The sequence below is a fragment of the Elephantulus edwardii genome, unplaced genomic scaffold (genome assembly GCF_000299155.1).
Source record: "Elephantulus edwardii isolate Elephantulus edwardi_28Jun2011 unplaced genomic scaffold, EleEdw1.0 scaffold00146, whole genome shotgun sequence".
Taxonomy (NCBI): Eukaryota; Metazoa; Chordata; class Mammalia; order Macroscelidea; family Macroscelididae; genus Elephantulus; species Elephantulus edwardii.
Genome location: NW_006399896.1, coordinates 6,070,349 through 6,090,764, shown reverse-complemented (window position 1 = coordinate 6,090,764; position 20,416 = coordinate 6,070,349). Strand labels below are relative to the sequence as shown.

At 46.6% G+C, this 20,416-nt stretch overlaps 1 protein-coding gene across 1 annotated transcript in view; it reads left to right on the top strand.

Moving 5' to 3' along the window:
• Positions 1-20,416, top strand: part of LOC102847641 (peptidyl-prolyl cis-trans isomerase-like 2-like) — a 61,263-nt gene that overhangs the window by 34,596 nt on the left and 6,251 nt on the right. Inside the window, exons 5-15 of the mRNA XM_006894604.1 lie at positions 609-660; positions 8,322-8,373; positions 10,571-10,662; positions 10,862-10,951; positions 11,792-11,867; positions 12,413-12,573; positions 12,716-12,791; positions 13,507-13,613; positions 14,089-14,178; positions 14,613-14,646; positions 15,743-15,860. Of these exons, the coding sequence (XP_006894666.1) occupies positions 609-660; positions 8,322-8,373; positions 10,571-10,662; positions 10,862-10,951; positions 11,792-11,867; positions 12,413-12,573; positions 12,716-12,791; positions 13,507-13,613; positions 14,089-14,178; positions 14,613-14,646; positions 15,743-15,860 (948 nt within the window). The remainder of the gene's footprint in view (positions 1-608; positions 661-8,321; positions 8,374-10,570; positions 10,663-10,861; positions 10,952-11,791; positions 11,868-12,412; positions 12,574-12,715; positions 12,792-13,506; positions 13,614-14,088; positions 14,179-14,612; positions 14,647-15,742; positions 15,861-20,416) is intronic.

The window sequence follows — 20,416 nt, the reverse complement described above, 5'->3', positions numbered from 1 at the left end:
TCATATTTCCTTTATCTACCAAGATGAAGCTCTGATGGCTGTCTTGGCTCCATTTTTTATTTGATTATGATGAGAGCTTTTGCTTCCAAATCATTCTGAATTCTCCACAAGTGTAATTGTGAATGCATTTTACTGTGTAGTCAATCACATGTATTTAATTTTTTTTGTGTGGTTTGGAGGCTAATTGTTGTTTGGAGGCAAATACATAATTACAATAAAAGCCATGAGTGTATTAGCAAGTCTTTTGTAAAATGAGGCCCCTGGCCTAGTGGTAAGAAATTGCTGCAATCTCAGAGGCGCACAGTTCAAATACACTGCCTGTTCCGCGGGAGGATAGGCAGTCTTCTGCTGTGTGATTTATTGCCTCTGAAGACCTGCTGGAGGGTCAGCTACGAGTTGGTTCTGACTTAGCAATACACAACAACAGCTTTGTCTTGACAAAGCAAGGCACTCTTCAGGCCTACTTCTGATGGTGAAAGTGACATTGAGACCCCCACTCCCAGCTCTGTAAGCTAGCCTGGAACCAGCCCTTTAGGGCTGGTGCCCCAGGCCACACTGTACTGTTGTCATAATGCTGTCTGTCCTCTTGTCCGTTCTCCCCCCCCCAGGAGCATCCTTCCTTGGCTTAAGAAGTACGGAACCAATCCCAGCAACGGAGAGGTAGGAGGCTGTGCAAGTGGAAGCTCTTCCATGGTTGTGCTTACATTCGAGTGGTCTTGGTGTGTATAGGGACAAGGCGGTGAACCCCAGAGCCGAGGTGGCTGGGTGCTCCCTTCCTTCCCACCTCTTGGGCCTGTTCCTTTCAGAACAATGCCTCCATGTGCATGCTGGAATCCAGGTGTGAATCTTTTCTCCCTGGGCCACAGACCTGTATATGCAGCTGTAGCACACAGCTCAGGGCTCTGTGTATCTTCACTCTGCTCCCTGAGGCTGCCTTGCATTCATGCATGAGAACCCTAGTGAACTGAAATCTTTTTGTGTCAGTGCTGGGATGCAAGGATACCCTGCACAGTCTTCCTTGGGCATATGTCTGAGTGTTGTCTCTGGAAGTGGGTGGCATTTGTAGTTTGGAGCTGTTGGTCAGTTGCCCCTAGAGTTAGTTTTATACTTTCCCCAGGAGCATGCCAACAAAATCTCAGTCTACTGTTTGCCCATCCACTCAACAGTGTTGGACACTATCTTTATTTTCCTTTTTTTAAAAAAAATTTGCTCATCTTATGACAAAAATAGGAGCATTGGTGGCCTAGAGGTAAGAAGCTATGCTGCCAAGGAGCTTTGGTGGCCTAGTGACAAGAAGCTGCACTACAGTCCCAAAAAGCCAGAGATGAAATCCACCAGCTGCTCCATGAGAGAAAGTTGGACAGTCTCCTCCCCTGTGATTTAGTTCCTTTGAAAACCTGCTGGAGGGTCATTTCCAACTTGATGTTATGCAGCAATAGCAACATAGCAAAAATGAGTTTGCATTTACATTTTTATGATGAATTTGTTTCTCGTTGGTAAGCATAGACAGCTGCGAGTGGTTACTGAATCAGCTCTGTCTCATCAGGACTTTGTGGTATGTTGTGACTGGTCCTGCCTCATGCGTTTGGCCAGTCATCCTCATCAAGGGTCTCCTTTGCTCTCCCTGGCCATGTTTGAAGCTGGAGAACAGTGGGAGAGCAGTCTGGTCTGCAATGAGGCACAGAGTGACATCCAGGGGAGTAGGCAGAACCAGATGGCCTGGGTGGGTCAAGAGGGTTTAGAGCCATCTCTGCCAGGATCAGGGACCTGCCCTTGGTGACAGTAAGCTGGGCCTGGCCTGGTCAGGAAGCCTTCTGGAAAGACTGCCATCAGGGCAGTAGTCAGGAAGGACCAAGGGGTCAGTGGGAAGCACAACTCTGGGTGGCCAACACAGGCTAGTGAGGTGTTTGGCCCTTTGGTTTATGTTCTTGCTGTTAACTTCAGTAAACAAATTCCATCACAACCTCTCTACCTCCTTGCAAGACCTGCAGTTCCTCAGCAATCACTATGACCCGCCTCTGTATCATAGGGACCTAGCTTTGAGCAGAGCAGCAGAAGTCCATATTCTGTTCCATTGCTTTACACTCTTTGGATTTCTTTCTGTTTACTCTCTCACCTTTCTTTACTTGAGACAAACTGTTACTGAAAGTGGATCCTGTGTAGCTCTCCACTCTGGAGATGAAGGCTCAGGGCTAGGCATGCTATGACCAGAAGCCACCTTTGTCACCTGCTAAGCAGGTGGAGCTTGTCTTTTGCCTGTTTTTTTCAGATTGAAAGAGTGCCTTGCCATTCTCTTTTCCCTAACTCTTTGGAACCAGATGGTGAGGTGGAACTGGGCTTATGTAGAGTTGTTGATTTCCATCAAGTTGAGCATAACTCATAGCGACCCAAAGAACAAATGGCCTGAAGCTTTTCTATAACTATCATCATTTATCAGAGTTCATGGAGTTCTATGAGGCATGTTGTTTAGGAAGTGGACGCCACTTCTGCTTCCAAACCCATCTTAAACTTGGAGCTCCACCAAACACTGTCCACCATGGGTAACCGTTATGGCATCTGACACCCCAATGATACAAGGTTCAGCATCACAGCAACCCTAGATTACATCAGTACAACACATTGACAGAAAAGTGCTGTACCACTTAGAACAATGTTCCTCTGAAATATAGTAACAACTGACTTTTAAATACAGAGGCCCTCCCTGAGGACTTATTGACTCTAAACATGAGGCTTAAATTAAAAAATAACCAATATAATATATTTTTGTTGTTATGTACTATTGAGCTTCCTTGCAACATAGAACATTTCTGAACCCTTCCCTGTCCTGAGCCAGTCTTCCTAATTCTGACACACCAACCCCCCATTGCCCCAGATACTGTATTAGTCCATCTCCTCTGGGGTCTTCCTCTCCTGCGCTGTCTGTCCACCCTTCAAGCGTGATGTCCTTCTCCAAGGACCAGTCTTTCCTGGCCACGTGCCCAAAGTATGTGAGGTGGAGCTTCAAAATCCTAGCCTCCAAGGAGAAACTAGATTTCACCCTCTCCCAGACAGACCAATTTGTTTTTTTTGTCAGTCCCTGGTACATACTCTTCTCCAGCACTGCAACTCGAAGGCATCTATTCTTCTGTCATCCTTAGTCATTGTCCAGCTCTCTGAAGCATAACAAGTAATTGAGAAGATCATGAACTGGATTAGGAGCACCTTTGTCTCTAGACTGATAACATTGATTTCAGCACTCTGGAGAGGTCCATGACAGCAGATTTCCCCAATGCAATTCATCTTTTGATTTCCTGACTGCTGATGTTAAGAGGGTTGATTGTAGAGCTGAGCAAGCTGTAATTGCTAACAACCTCAGCCTCTTCTCTTTCTATCATGATGCTGCCATTGGCCCAGTGGTGAGAATCTTTGACTTCTTGATGTTGAGTTTCAATCCTTATCGAAAACTACAGTCTTCTGTAGCAAGCACTTCAGGTCTTCTTCAGTTTCAGCAAGCAAGATTGTGTCACCTGCAATCTTGATGCCACCCTGCTTCTCATACAGCCCTGCTTCCTGCATGATCTGTTCTGCATGTAGATTTAGAAGGTTTGGGGACAGGATGCATCCCTGATGCACTCCTTTCCTGATTTTGACCATGCAGTGTTTCCTTGCTCTGTTCTGAGTACTGCTTCTTGGTCCAAGTATAGGTTTCACATAATCACTATCAAGTATTCTGAGATTCCTATTTTCCTCAAGGTTAGCCACAATTTGTATATTCTTGGCTTTTCTTACTGGTGTTTCCTGGACACCTGGGGCCTTGCTGCCCTGAGGGAGATGGAGCGCCCTCTTTGGGCAGTTTGTGGCATCCCCCCCTTCTGCCAGGTGAGTGTGACAAGCATTGCTTTTTTTAAAAAAAATTTTATTTTATTTCACCATTTTCTGTGTGAACCATCAAATCAGATCTGACTTGTACAAGAGGAGATTGTTCCTCCTTCTCCAGCAGAGCATCTGGTGGATTTGAACTGTGCACCTCTGAGATTGCAGTGCAACTTCCTGCCACCAGGCCACCAGAGCTCGCCGAAAGCAGTGTTTTCAGTGACAGTTGTTGTTGGGAGCCACTATTGAGGTCCTGATGTCAGTTGGGGAGACAACCTGTGATTTCCTGTCCTATGTGCTTTTGCACCTGAGTTTTGAAGATGCGTCTTCCCTGGTCCCTAGGGCCCATCCACTTTGTGGAACTGCCTGGCCATCAGGGACCCCTGCTACAAAAGGCCAACTTTTGGCTTCATTACAGTGACTCACTTACTTATTATGGTTCCTCCCTCTTGTTTTGTTTTAACTTTGTATTGTAATGCGAGTGGAAGTTTGCAAGGCAAATTAGTTTTTCCAGTTTCAGCACTTTATACAAATTCTATTTTGGGACTTGGAGTATAATCCTCATATGTAACAACATTCTTCTGTTTCTTCCTTGTGTATCTCATTTCTTTTTTGTCCTTTTTCCCTTCTTTGCAGTGGCTTCCTGCTCTCAGCTTTCTCTGTCTTTGCCATTTATGGCTTGTTGACCTGAGAGTTCCATGTGTTACCATTTGGTGTTCCTGACCACTTGTCTGTAGGCCTGTCCATTGGGCTAGAGGCTGAGGTGGCTTCATTTTCATATCTGAGCACCTTGGGGGTTCCTCCAGTCTCTCTCAGGACACTGAGCCTAGTCTTTTCTAGTATTTTGAGTTTTATTCTGTATTTTTTGCCCACTTTGAGGACATCTGCTGTGATTCCTTTCAGACAGATCAGTAGTGGTCACAGGGCACCATTCAATTCTGGTCTCAGAGTTCACATGGACCCTTAGTCCTTTGTACTACACTAATTTACTTTCTTCACTCTTCTTTGCTGTTGTTTTTTATCCATTAGTTGTAAAAGGGGAGCTCCGATGACTCGGTGGATAAGGAATTGCACTGCCAACTCAAAGGCAGGCAGTTCTAATCCACTACCTGCTACAAAGAAGAAAGATGGTTAGTCTCCTTCCATGTGTTTTACAGCCTCTGAAAACCCACTGGAAGGTCAGCTGTGAGTCTCTTCTGTCTCAGTAGCAATGAGTGAGTGAGTGAGTGAGTGAATGAAGTAAAAGTCCCTTTCCCCTTTAAGATATTATAAAAATGTTACTCTTATTAGGTGCCATCTAGTTGACAGTGACTCACAGCAACCGTGTGGACAATGGATCTGAGCCCTGTCCTATCCTGTTCCATCCTCATCATCTCTGATATACTTGAACCTAGTTCTAGAGTCATTGTGTCAGTCGATCTGTGTGAGACTGTTTTTATGTCCATTAGTTGTAAAGAGTCCTTTTTGTTCATGGTAGTGCAAAGTGTTCATTTCAAACTGTTATAGGGTATTTAAGGAGAAAACTCATTTTATGCTAAAAAGTTATCATAAGATGTTCGTTTTCTGTTTATTATTGGTTGCAAGGTTGATTTAGTTTTCACAAATCCCTTTAATTTTGTCATCATAGTTGATGGACTGTTTTACTGGATATAAATTACTTGGCGATTGTTTTTCTTTCAGAGTTTTGTATATGTTGTTCTTTTGTCTTCTTGCTACATGGTTCCTGTTAAGAAATCAGAATTTAGTCTTACTAATTCTCCCTCATGGGTAATTTTTCCCTTTTCCTGAGATGGTTTCAGGATTCTTTGTTTTTTTAATTATGACTATAATATGTCCTGATGATTCTCTTTAGAGGTCTGTCCTATTTAAGGTTTGATGAGCTTCTTGAATGCATAGCTTCTGATTTTTCATAATACTGAGAAGGTTTTCTTTCCATAAATTTTTACAGTTTTATTGGTGTTTGTAATTAGAGCATGGGCAGAATGAGGAGGACCATATCTGACATCTACTTATCCATGGCGAGAACTGAGCTCATTAACAACATCCACAACATAAGCCAGTTCCTGGGGTCAAGTATGCCCCTTACCTCTTGCTACTAATTCCAGCACCAATCCTACTACCCTGGTCCAAAATCCATTGCAGTAGCTACACAGAACCATGCTGAGGATTTTAGGGTTTATTAAGGAAGTTATTAGGCTTTATTTAATTCAAGTTGATAGCAGAATAGAATCCCTCAGTCCAGACAGCTTCTTAAAATTTGTATACTTTGTGTTTTATTCATGTACATTGCGTTTCACACATTTGCTGCGTTCACACTGTGTTTCATGCAATCATTCCCATACATTGTGTTTTATAAAATTAGTCACCACTATTACCCCATCTTCACAGGTCCTCACTGGATCTTTCCTAATTTCTTCACCATCTCCCTCCACCCACCAAACTCTGTGACCCTGTGACTTCCTCCAACCCCTAGTCTCCCCGATATCTCCTTCCCCTTTTTTACTTTTATCCACATCTTACTAGTTATCCGTATGTTTTTACAATGGTCTTATGCAGTATTTGTCCTTATGAGACTGATTTTCCAAAGTTATATATTATGTTTTACAAATTTGTTGTTCTATCCCAGAGGTGTGTGGTTTGAATCCACCAGATGCTCTGCTGGAGAAGGAGGGGCAATCTCTTCCTGTACCAGTCAGATCTGATTTGATGGTACATGCACAAAATAATTTTTTTAAAAACCCTCCACAAATTTGTTGTTACTTAGTGCTACATAGTATTTCTTCATGTAAATGTACTACAGTTTCTCAGTCCATTTTTGATGAGCATTTGGGCTGTTTCCATTTTCTTGCCATTGTGAATAATGCTGCTGTGAATGTGGATGTACACTCTTGTTTTCTTGTCCACACCTGTCACCTCTCTCTCCTAGTGACTTAACTGATTTGGTAACTGATTTTTTGACTTTTGCCCTGCAGGAGTTTGTTGAGACTCCTCAGGTGTCAGCTGTCAGCCCCATGAAGTCAAGTCCCAGGTCATTCCTGGCTGAGTTTCTGCCGAGACCTCCCTCAGTCAGTCAGCAGGTCTGTATTGCTTGCCTGCTGGCCCTTCCTCGTTGATTCTCAGAAGGGCTTTTGTAGGATAAAGGATCTTTACAAGATGACCTGTCTATGACTCTAGAGAAATAACTTTGAAGTCCTAGGATTTGCAGGCCATACTTGAGAGTGTGTGCTGGTGAGTAGGGACTCAACTGGGAGGCTGGCATCAGCCTACCTCAACTTAGAGAGCTTTCTGACTGGCAGAGTGGGATGGCACACCTGCTGAGATGCAGCAGCTCCATTGTGGAACCTCCTAAACGATGCTGCACATCTTTCTCTGGTGCTTCTTGTCCCTGACATTGTCATTGCTGAGGGTTGCTTGGTGGATGTGCCAGATCTGCAGAGAGAGAAATTAGAATGCAGTCCCCTGTGAGGAGCGATTTGGGCAGCCAGGGCCTAATCTTTCAGGGAGTGGCCTCAGGTGTGGCTGGGTCCTGAGGGCCATGGAGCTGAGGCTTGGGTGGAGGTCAGAGAGGAGAGCAAGGATGGGAGCCACACATACACACTAAAGGTTGTGAGTGGGCCAGAAATAGCACCAGCTGGGGTCTGTGGGTGTATAGGCGAGAGTAGGGTTCAGTAATCCTCTGTGTCCTCCAGCCATCTCACCACATCCACCAGTGGACCATTCTGGCCATGATGACAATCTGTAGATGTGGTCTCTCGGAAGGACCACAGACAGGTAGTTGTTGTGTGCAGTTGAGTCAGAACTGACTATAGCTGACCCTCCACCAGGTTTTTAGAGGTTAGAGGCACTAACTGGCAAAGAGAGAGATTTCCCATCTTTCAAAACCACTTACCTTTGGGATTGCAGCATAGCTCCTTACCACAAGGTCACTGGAGGCTCCCACCTTAAAACCACTTAGCACAGTGGGGTATTTATTCTCTTTTCCCACTTTTTAACATTTTTTTATGTGTTCAGGAGACCCCACCACCCTGCTTGAGAAATGTTCTTGTTTTTTTCATTTCAGAAGTAATCCATATTTACCCCAGAATAATTTAGACTTTGAGTGTAGAACATCTACCTTGGCTGCAGCCTCACCCTCTTACTCAGGGGCATTCCTGTGTATAGAGCTGTACTCTGTATATTTACAAACCTGTTCTCTCTTGGGGCAGGGACTGTTAGCCACGACCCTATGTGACCTTCTCTGGGACTCCCTTAGCCTGGGTTAAGCTATGCTATGGTTCCTCAGCACCACTCTTGGTTTATAGCTGCAGAGGACTAGCTGTCCCAAGAATCTTTAGATCTCTCTCTTCTGCTCAGGCTTACTGCCTCGATATTTCACACCTGTCACTTGGCTGTTACTGTTGTTTATTAAATCTGTGTTAATTATCATTAATCTATACCATATCATTCTGTGCTATTCTTTTTTTTTCCAGAAACTAGACAGAAAGTCCCTGATTGAGCTAAAATTTGCAAAGAACAATGAAGGTGAGTGGTCTTAGCTCGACTGTCCTGGTGCCATTGTAACAGAATCACCTCCCTGGGGGGGGCATTAAAGCGCAAACACTCATGTTCTTGTCCCAGGAGACTATTCAGGGGGTTCATCCCAGAGGATGGCTCTTATCACCTCTTGCCTCTTGGTTTTGCCAGTCCTGAAGGGAGATTCGTCTTTCTTCCAGCTTTTTGGCTCAATGTGGCACCTTCTCCTGTTTGTCTCTTGTCTCTGTAGCGCCTTTAACTAAAAAGTAGTCTTTTTTGATTTCTTGATTGCTGATACCATGGCTTTCATTGTGGATTCAAGTAAAGTGAAGACCTTGACAATGCCAGCTTTTTTCTATTTATCAGGATGTTTCTTGGTCTGTTTGGGAAGATTTTTGTTTTCTCTATGATGAAAGTATAATCTGTGCTGAATACTACACTTTCTTCTTCCTTCAGTAAACACTTAAAGGTCTCTTCACTTTTTTTGCAGGCAGTGTGTATCATCTGCATAATGTAAAGATTATAGGTGAAACTTCCTCTGATCTTTTTTCCCCCCTCTAGTCTTACTGCCACATTATTCTTCATATAGTTTAGCTTCTCAAATTATTTTCTCAGCATACATATTAATTAGGAATAGTGAAAGGGTACAACTTTTACTCATATCTTTTTGGTTTTAAATCATGTAGTAGCCCTTTGTTCTGTTCAGATGACTCCTGTATTCTGGGATTCCCGTTCTTCTCAGTGTTATCTATGATTTTTTTTATAATCCACACTGTCAAATAAAACACAGACATCTTTCTGCTATTCTCTGCTTTCAGCCACGATCCCTTGGACATCATTGATACCCTTCATTCTGTGGTCTTTCTGAGTCCAGCCTAAATTTCTGACAGTTCTTTGTTTATGTACTTGCTTCAGTTGTTTTAAATTATCTTCAGCAAGATTTGCTTGAAAATGAAATTATTGAGATTGATAATTTCCACATTCTGTTGGATAGCTTGCTTTTTTTTAAAAAAAAAAATGGGCACAAATACAAATCTCTTCTAGTCAGTTGGCAGGTAGCTGTCTTCCAAGTTTGTTGGCACAGACTAGTGAGCATGTCCAGGGCTGTAGGAGTTTGTTGAAATACCTAACTTGAAATTATACCAATAAAAAGCCTGGAGTCTTATTTTCACCCCTGGCTTCAGTGCAGTGTAGATTTCTTCCTTTAAGTACAGTTGGCCCTTGATCATGTGATCAATTGATCAATTTCTACCAACTGCTTTTTTGTACACTGACTCTATGTTTTCCTTCCATCATCTTTTTGCTACTGCCTGCATCTTTTAATATTTTGCCAAAGGATTCTTCATATTGTAATGTAAGGTTTACTTTTTTTCTCATCCTTTCTTGTAGCTTGCCAGTGAGTTCTTCCCCTCTTGATTTTCTAAGATGTCTCTGGATGGAGCCCAGCCTTTTTGTTCACAGCTCTGCAGTGGTCATTTTGCACTCACTGGTGACTCTTAAAATCAAAACCAAAATAAATAATGATATCTTACTATCAATTAGTCAGTAGTCAGATGTTCAGAATCACATTTTTAGCTTTCAAATCAGAATTTAAACTAAGTCCACATACATTTGTGTGGTGTGGTGGATACATATGAGTGTCTTAATTTGTAAAAGTCTTATGCATTTTAAATTTGTAACATTCTTTCTTCTCCCTCTTATTTTTATTTGCTTGGACCTAGTATTTTCACAGAGTCCCTAACTGCAGGGCCAAAATAGGAAGAGCAAATAGCAGGTTATTATGTGATCCAGGGTCAGGGAGGTGATAGGGGCAGGCATGTTTTATAGGAAGAACTGGCAGACTTCTGCTAGTCCAAGTGAGTGTTAGAGGTAGAGTATTATAGAACAGGCTGCTGGAAGGCAGAACTTCAGAAGGTAGAGATCAGGAATGGAGATCTCCTGGCTTGTCTGAGGACAGACTCCAGAAAGGGTCTGTAGGGATAGATTTTGCAGATGAATAGGAATTCACCACCAGTTTGTGTGGGATGACTTAAACAGTTGGCTGTCCCCACTGGCACTCTGCTCTAGTGATGTGGGCACGGGAGTTCTGCCTTGGGCCTTGGCCAAACTATTCCCTGCCTTTCCTGTAGCACTGTTCATCACAATTCCTGAGTTCCTTGTGGATACCCAGAATGAGAGCCATAGACTGACTCTGCTTCCTCCCTAGGTGAATACCACTGTCCGGTGCTGTTCACAGTGTTCACCAACAATAGCCACATTGTAGCCATCAGGACAACTGGCAACGTGTATGCCTTTGAGGTGGGTTTGGCCCAGGTTGTGGGCCCCATGTCTGGCTGATGAGCAGCTGTTGAGACAAGTGCCCTGAAGGTGTCTCCCAGCCCCTCTACATGTGCCCTGGGCTGGGGTTGACCACACATGCAGGAGTGATGCTTCAGGGCCACAGCCCAGCAGCCGAGTCTGGGGCAGCCCCGTGATGCAGGCCTCCTCCTGGCCTTAGGCAGTGGAACAGCTGAACATCAAGGCAAAGAACTTCCGCGACTTGCTGACAGATGAGCCGTTCTCCCGGCAGGACATCATCACCCTTCAGGCAAGTGTCCTCCCCACTTCTCTCAGGGTGAGGGACATACCAGGCTCCATCCATGGGCTATGCCTGCCCTGCACTCTTGGTCATAGCAGGCCTTTGATCAGCTGTGTTCTCCTACCCCCCTCCACTCCCTTCTCCCCACATGCACTCCTACCCAATCCTGTGCCAGGGCCATCTCTTCCAAGAACTTCCTCAGGGTGTCAGAAAGGCCACATGGCAGGCCTGGCCCTCCTCTGGCCAACTCGTGTGCCCTGCATTCAGGCCAGGATGAGTCTGTGGGTGTCCATAGGGTGTGAACAAGTTCCATGGTGAACAGAGGCATCTGGAGGCCCATTGGCTGGGCCAGCATAATGGTCAAGGCCAGTCCCCTCTGTGGTTTGTCCCTTCTGCATGATGATCAGCCAGGTTCTTTGCTGTGAAGTAAGGTGGAGTCTTCGACTTCATGGCCAGAGGCCATCTACTGAAGTATCTTCCCAGTGGCCAGGGAAGAAGTGGGGACTGGGACATTGTGCAGCAGCCCTGGAGGTGGTTCTTTATACTGCCCGTGTCCCTTCATCCTGCGGCTACCAGATTTCAGAGGCTGCTAATCCACTTGTTCCAGGAGAAAGGACATGTTTGAGATGAAGCCTGCTGGCCTATGCCACCATCTCTTCTCATCCACCATCCTTCCATTTCTCACCCTGCACCTGGCTCTTGGTACTCCTTACACCCAGGGCAGCCTCAGGGCATCAGCTTCCTCCATCCCCTGCCTGCTTTTTGCCACCTGCTCTGGTTCAGCCAGCAGGGCCTGCCCACAGCGTACTCGGGGCTCACTCTGCTGTGCTTCCTTCCTCTCTGCTGCAGGATCCCACCAATCTGGATAAATTTAATGTCTCCAACTTCTATCACGTGAAGAACAATATGAAGGTGACAGACCCAGGTATGTACAGAGGTGCTGAGCAGGGAGAGAGGATTGGTGTCTTGGGAGCTGGAAGATCAAGCCTACTTCAGACTTTAACTGACGGCTCCAGCTTTCCAGAACAAGGTTCAGCTTCCGGTGCTGGAGTCAGTGGGCTGTACTGCCTGAACCAACACTTCAGGTTGCGGGGCGGCTGATCTCCATGGAGTGTTATATAAAAAGCCTTCAGAGCCAAGCAAGCGAGCCCCACTCCAGAATGTTTGGGGTTGGGCCCTCCTATGTCCAGAAGGATTTTGAACACTTAATACTTTAAATGACAATGGCTTCTCAAATGACAAGGGCAAACCATACGGTAGAAAGAACACACAGATCAATATGAAGAACAGGTCATCTTCACTGCACACTAGAACTGCAACCAGCCATGAGGTCTCCCAGTGAGGTCACAGCTGTGAGGGGCCTACCCAGCGTTGCTGCCCAGCTGAGCCCCATGGCACCCCTGTCAATGGTAGACTTTTGGATGATGTCCCCCAGGCGCGATGGCTCAGGACCACCGTGCTGTTTTGTAGATGAAGAAAAGGCCAAACAAGATCCGTCTTACTATCTGAAAAACACAAACACTGAGACCCGGGAGACTCTGCATGAGCTCTACAAGGAGTTCAAAGGGGATGAAGTTCTGGCTGCCACCATGAAGGCCCCTGAGAAGAAGAAGGTGGACAAGCTGAATGCTGTGAGTTGGTGGAAGGACTCAGGGAGGGAACCTTCCTCAGGAGGTGCTGAGCCAGCCTAGAACCAACACTAGTTCACGCTGAGGGCCTTCTCTTGTGGGCTGGCCCCCAGCTGGCTCATGGTGACTGGACTCTTTCCCATAGGCCCATTACTCTACTGGGAAGGTCAGTGCATCCTTCACCTCTACTGCCATGGTCCCAGAGACGACCCATGAAGCAGGTAGCTGCCCCCCTCCCTATGCCATACCATGTCAGCCTTCTTAAAACATGGGTTTTGTGTCTGACGTGGCCTAGAACCAGCCCTCTGTGCCCTTAGGGGCCCTTGTCTCCAGGTCATGTCCCTGCATGTGACCGGCCAGCCCTGAAGTTGCCTTCGGCCTCATCCCCAAGCACCCTTCCTCTTATGTTCCCTGCTGCCTGCATTCCCCCACATTGTTTCCCACTTTCCAGCCTTATTCAGGAGCTTACTGCATGCACTCCCGACACTGCTCCATACTTTTCAGCCCTATCCAGGAGCTTACTGCCTATGCTCCTCCACACTGGTCCCCACTTTTTCAGCCTTATCCAGGAGCTTACTACCTGTGCCCCATCCCACTGCTCCCCTCTTTCTAGCCCTAATGTGGAGCTTACTGTCTGCACTCCCCCACACGGCTCCCCACTTTGTAGCCTTGTCCAGGAGCCTTTAACTGCTGGGCTCACTGATCCTGTACATTTGCCCTGTCCTATTCTGACATGCCCAGCAAAGCCTGTCCAGGACTAAAGGGCCTCTTCTCAGGCCCTAGCAGGCTGCTGCTGCTGAACTTGTCTGTCTGTCTGGGAATCTGTCCCCTGGGCTTCACTAAGTGCATACTGATCCTGATCTTACCTGTTTGAGGCCTGGTCCTGCCATAGCCCTGGGTAGCGGGAAGCCCGGAGCTCAGACCTTCTGTTTGCAGCTGCCATCGATGAGGATGTCCTGAGGTACCAGTTTGTGAAGAAGAAAGGTTACGTGCGGCTGCACACCAACAAGGGCTGCCTGAACCTGGAGCTGCACTGTGACCTGGTGAGCATGGGCCGTGTACCAGGAAGGTCAGGCACCCACTGTGCAAGGCTCTGGGCCATTAGGGTCATAGTGTTGATACACCATGGGGGTGGGGGTGTGTATAGCCACCCACTATGCGGAGCTCTGGGCCATCGGTGGTCATGGTGTTGATAGAACATGGACGTGTGTGTGTGTGTGTGTGTGTGTGTGTGTGTGTGTAGCACACTGCCTGTTGTGATCAGGGAACACTGGGCATGCTGGCGTTTGGGTGTTTCCTTTGCACACATCCATGTGGGTGCCTGTGACGGCCCTCTCATCGTCTCTCTCTAGTGCTACCGTTCCTAAGCTGCTCTATTCCCGAGCTCCTGGCCCGTCTTAACCATTTGGGTGCTGTGGGCCTCCTGTGGGCATTTCCCACTGCATGCTGAGAGGGAAGGAACACTTGGCCCCCTTCCAACTTCCCCGGGCCTTGCAGCCTTACCTGGTTGTTTTGCAGACTCCAAAGACCTGTGAGAACTTCATCCGCCTGTGCAAGACGAACTACTACGATGGTACCATCTTCCACAGGTCCATCCGGAACTTTGTGGTGAGTAGAGCAGTCCTCATGGCTGCAGATGTGCTGGGCCCTAGAGGGGCCTGTGCTGGGTCTCCCATCCCCCAGGGTCACCCAGACCAAGACACTCTGAGAGCAAGGCCTAGAGGACTGCCCAGGGAGCCCAGTGACTGCCTAGTGTCCTCATCAAAAGCCTGAACTTTGGTCCTATGCGACACATGCAGCACTGGTTTAGATCATGAGTGCATGGATGTGGGGAGCAGCCCTGGGGTAGGGACTGGGTGAAGGGCAGCCCTGGGGTTAAGGTGGCTGGGTGAGGGGCAGCCCAGGGGTAAGGGACAGTCTTGGGTATGGGACATAGCCCTGAGGAGGGAACATGATGGAAATGAGAAGTGGGTTACTGGGAAGGGTGGTCAGGAACTTCATTGTGCAGAGGGCATTTGCTGGTGAATGTGTTCTTCCTGTAGATCCAAGGAGGTGACCCCACTGGCACTGGTACAGGTAGGTCCTAGTGTTGGCCCTGTTCCCTCAGTGGCACTGGCTGCCCCATCTGGCACATAGGGCAAAGGCAAGGTGCCCCATGCAGATCGTGCATGTAGCATTGCCTTGTTCAGACTCACTACAGCACCCAGCTCAGGCTCTAGACTGTGGCAGGCCTTTCCTGTAGCACAGGACTTGAGGTGGGGGTAGTGTGAGGGTCCATTCTGCAGATAGCAGGCCTGTTTAAGGTGGGAGCAGTGTGAGGGTCCACTCTGAAGCCTGTTTGAGGTGGGGCAGTATGAGGGTCCACTCTACAGAGAGGGACTCCTTCTGAGATGGCCCTTTGAACCAGTATAGAGCCATTCCTGCTACCCATCTGATGGGCCTGAGACCTCCTAGCTCTTCTCAGGAATTTCTGAGGCAGCCCAGCATCCCCCCAGCTGTCTAAATGCTATCCTCCAGATGGTGGGTATGCCCTGTGTGACAGAGGAGGAGCCCCTGGTTCAATCAGGACAGCCAGTTGATGGCCAGGCTATGAGGCAGGCTGAGGAACAGTTGCCTCCATGGGCACATTGCTGTCCAGGAAGACTCAAAGGAGCCATTCAGGGACCTGGGCCCAGAAGCCAGACTCTGCTGGTCCCCCGTTGCCTCTCAAGCCTAGCTCCGTCTATGACCAACACCCTACAGGAGTAGTAAAAACCTGTGGCAGAACCCTAATTTAAGGCTTGTTCTTGGGCTGCACCCTAAAATTGATGCCTCCCGATGTGGGTGCAGGGGCTGGGTGGAGATGGGGCTCTGTGATGGGTGCCCAGCACCCAGTAAGTGCTAATCCATCATTCATTCTTTTGAGTTCCCTTGAGACAAGTCAGAGTGTGAGAGGTGTGTGAGCTGTTCCACCTCTCCTCTGCTACTTCTTAACCCCTAAGGGGGGGAAGCCCTTAATACCAGAGGGAGCAAGGTTGCTTAAAAGGCTATGTAGTGCACCCACACCAGTCGTTAGAAGGGGGACATGATGACTGGTGAGCTGATGCCAGCAGGCGGAGTGACCTAGAAGTGGCCTGTGTGGGGCAGACATCCGTGGAGGCTTAACAAGATGCCGTGCCCTATTCCTTGCCAGGTGGAGTGTCGTGCTGGGGGAAGCCTTTCCGGGATGAATTCCGCTCCAACCTCTCACACTCAGGCCGGGGGATCCTCAGCATGGCCAACTCGGGGCCCAATAGCAACAAGTCTCAGTTGTGAGTGGCACTTTGGGTGGGCGGGCAAGTGGGCAAGGAGGTCCTGAGGCACTGTGGCTCTGCCCTGGGGGTCCCATATCTTGGGAGTTGGGTTCAGAGCAGAAAGGCTTTGGGGCAAGGAATCATGTCATACTGCAGCTGCTCAATGCAGGGAGATGCACGGGCAGATGGTGGAGGTGAGGAGTATTCCCAAGGGTGAGGGCCTTCAACCTGCTAACAGTTGACTGGACACAGGGGTAGGGTCAGCTGACTAGGTTTGGTGGGTTAAAATAACATTTACTGTGTTTCCAGTGAGAAGGTTACACGGTAAATTAAGGTTCCTATTTGACAGCTCCTACCGTCAAATTTATAGATTAAAAATTGTTCAGTGGCATTCGTGACATCTTCAGATTGTCCTCTAGTTTTCTACTCCCTTGTATTCTCATCTTTGCTTTAGGATAATCATTGATGGTTTCATTTGAGTGTTTCTCTTTACCTCTAATTTCTGGTTGTGCATTAAGTAAAAGTTTGCAGAGCAAACACCCCTGGTGTGGAATGTTGAGTTTGTCCCCAGATTATAACAGCACGTCTTCCTCCCTCCCTCTGCTAATCTCCTCTTGTCACCCTTCTGTCCTTTATTACCTTCTGAGCTTTATCCAGGACAAATGCTACCTCTCTAATTTTTAATTGTGAGCTAAGTGAATTTATTAAATCAAATTGGTCTTTTATTCACCTTGTGTGTTGTTGTTAGGTGCTGTTGAATCTAGTACGACTCACAGCGACCCTATAAACAAAAGATCTGAACCTGTTCTATCCTGCACCATCCTCACACTTCCTGACATACAAGAGCCCATTGCAGCAATCACCTATCCATCAAGGTCAAATGACATAACATGGGCCACAAGACAATGCTCTACACCCTGCTTTGCTGAGTGGCAACAGGGGTCTTCAAAGCTTACAAGCAGCCACCTATGGGGCAGCCACTGGTCTTTCTCTCTTGGGAATAAAGACCTTGATGCCCTCAACCCTGTACTCCCAGGGTGCCAGGACCAGCACTTCGTCTGTCAGGGTGTCTGCTTATGATTAAGAAACTTACATAGCTTTGACCCCTGATGGCTCATCTGTGTACATGTCTACAATTATTTCATGAGCTAGCCAGGAGGACTGTCCTGCCAGACCCATGTGTGGTCAGTAGTGTGGTGTGGTGTGCTCCTTTGATCTGTGGTTGTGTAGATGGTTTTTCAGTGGAGAACACCATACTTATGGAAATACATCCTTTGTTTTATGTGCCAGTCTGTTATTTTGCTGAAAGGTGTTCTTGGGAGTTTGGGCTTAATGTTTGAAGTATACTTTAGGGCAGAAGTCTCAGCAAGTCCTCATGACTCAGTTGGACTTTTTAAGAATTTGAGTTGTGTTCTATGTGTCCCTCCCATTCTATTAGGGTCCCTGTAGTTTGGCCCCGTTCTGAACCTGGCAGCCAGGTACTGTCTAGTCTCAGGGTAGATAAGTCACATCAGGGTAGTAATGTCAGCTGTTAGATGGGTTTCTTCTCTGACACATTGGCTTCCTTTTTGTTTCTGATGAGTCACAAAAAACCCTAAAACAACTCATTCTGCTTGCCCATCTTCCAGGGACTACCTGGTGGATTCGAACCAACTGACTTTGCGTTGGCAGCACAACTAGACCCCCTGATGAGTTGTAGTTGTGCAGCTGAGTCAACACTGACTCCTAGCCACCTTATGAACAACACACCTGAACCCTGCCCTATCCTGCACAATCCTCACCATCTCTGACACACATGAACACATTGTCATAGTTACTGTGTCAGTCTATCTATTGAGGGTTTTACTCTCTTACACTGACCTTTCCAAGCATGATGTCCTTTTCTAAGGACTGGACCCCCCTAACAACAAAGTATGAGAGATGAAGATTCACCATACTTGCTTCACCAAGGATCACCCTGGTTGCACTTTCTCCAGGACATACTTGTTTGTTCTTTTGCCAATCCAAATATAGACCAATAATTATATATAGCTGTTTTCATACTTCCCAGATACCGCTCAACAGACTAGGATGCCAAACATGAACTTGGTAGATCTCCTAAGACCAAGATCCTAAGTCTTAAAGCCCAGAAAAATCATTCTTTCAAAATGTTGTCTTTTTGGTTTTGAAGGTAAAAAGCAAAGATAGATTTATTAGAACAGTTATGTTATTAAAGAAACAGGCCCTTCCTCCCCTGAAAGAATGTGATAGGAGTGTTTGGTTACCAACAACTGTGTCACAGGCCCTGGGAGGAGCCCCCTGGGGCTGTTTTCTGACCTGGAAGAGTGAGGATAGCAAAGGCCAGGGCCCTCAGAAAAGGGGAGGAAGTAGAAGGAGTGGGAGTGGGGTGGGCTAGGCATAGGGGGAGTGCGGGAGGGGTGGTTGAGAGGTAGGGGGAGTGGGAAGCAGGGTGGATGAGGAGTAGGGTGGGGTTTCTGAGTGGTAGGGGGAGTATGGGCAAGTGGCTAAGGTCTGAGAGGCAGCCTCTTTCCTGGGGCCAGTGCCTGTGTAGGTGATGTTGTGGGAATTGGAATGGAGAAGCCTGCAGAAAGGAGTAGAGGATGGAGAATAGGCCTGAGCCAGGTCAGGCCAGGCCAGGGATGGCCCTGGTCCTGTTGGTCACTGTTTCCTGGCCTGCATGCTGGAGGTAAAGGTCAGGCGACTGCCTCAAGCAGCCGTCCACACCGCAGTGAGGACCATGGGGAGTGGAGTGCTCAGGGCACTCAGGAGATTTCTGTGTTCCCTTAGAAACACACTACTCTGGTGTTGATTGTGGTGTGTTTCTGTTTGGTCACTCAGCCTGGTGGGTTAAATACTTCTCTTAAGTGTTGGGGGTCTGTGTTCCTAAATGCAATTGGCCTTTCTTTCCTTTTTTATGTTTTCTGTTCTGGTTTTGCCTTCACCTCATTTCCTATTCTCCGGAGCCATTGGGTTGACCTTTTTCCATGTTTTAATCTTCTGTTCGGTGGAGGCACAGGCATTCACATGAGTGTACAGTTGAGCATATCATGTGTATGCTTCTGTGGACACAAAAAAGTGTGAGCAGGCCTACCATCTATTCTGCCTCTTCTTTGGTCAGCCATGGGACATTTCTCCTTTCTGAGTTTTATGATCTCATCTCATCTCTTCCATTCTTTTCTGATTTTTAGAAACTTTCCATTTCTGCATGTTCTTTTTTTTTCTAACTCATTTCTTTATTAAGTGTTTTTGTCATTGTTGTTGAGATTTGTGGATTAGTTTACCTGTGTTCCAGACATTAAAATTTCATTGGAAAGAGACTATATACAGTTACATTACTTAATGAAATAACTCTAATGATTTTAGTTTTCAATTATATTTAAGACTCTTCTGCCTTCCTACGAAGATGGTGCCAAAAGGGAAGAAAGAAGCCCTTGCCCCTCCCAAACCTGAAGCCAGAGCAAAGGCATTAAAGAGCAAGAAGGCAGTCCTGAAGGATTTCCACAGCCAAAAAAAAAAAAAGATCCGCATGTCACCCACCTTCCAGCGACCTAAGACACTGAGAATCTGAAGGCAGCCCAAATACCCCTGAAAGAGCGCATCCAGGAGAAACAAGCTTGACCACTATGCCATCATCAAGTTTTCCCTGATCACTGAGTCAGCCATGAAGAAGACAGAAGATAACACACTTGTGTTCATTGTGGATGTCAAGACCAACAAGCACCAAATCAAACAAGCTGTAAAGAAGCTCTATGACATTGATGCGGCTAAGGTCAACACTTTGATTAGGCCTGATGGAGAAAAGAAGGCCTATGTTCAACTTGCTACTGACTATGATGCTTTGGATGTTGCCCACAAAATTGCGATCATCTAAACTGAGTTCAACTGGCTAATTCTAATTTTAATTCTAAATACAAGTTTCTCTCACAGAAAAAAAAAAAAAAGAATCTTCTCCCACCTGGATTGTACAGTTGGGTCTCCTGAATCTTTGGAAGATCTTATTTTCTGTATTCAGTGTTGTTGTTAGGTGCTATCAAGTTAACTATAACTGACAGCAATCCTATGAACAACAGATTTTAACTCTGCCCTGTCTTGTCCCATCCTCATGATCTCTGTTCTGTTCAAGACAACTGTCAGTCGTCTCATGAGGGCTTTCCTCTTTCTCACTGGCTTGCTACCTTCTCAGCAAGATGTCTCTCATGAGGGAGCTCTGGTGGCCTAGTGTCAAGAAGCTGCACTGCAATCCTAGAGGTGTGCGGTTCGAAACCACCAGATCCTCTGCTGGAGAAGGAGGGACAATCTCCTCCTGTACCAGTCAGATCCGATTTGACGGTACACACACAAAAAATAATAATAATAATTAAAAAGAAAGATGTCTCTCATGAAGGACTTGTTCCTCCTGAAAATATGCCCAAAGTCAATGAGATGAAGTTCCATCATCCTTGTCTCTAATGAGCATGTTAGTTGCATAAATCTTCAAGATAAATTTGTACGAACAGGTTTGAGGCCTTGAACACTAATGAGCGAAGACCAGATGAGTTGTGGGAGGATGTCAAAGGTGTCATTCAGGAAGAGTG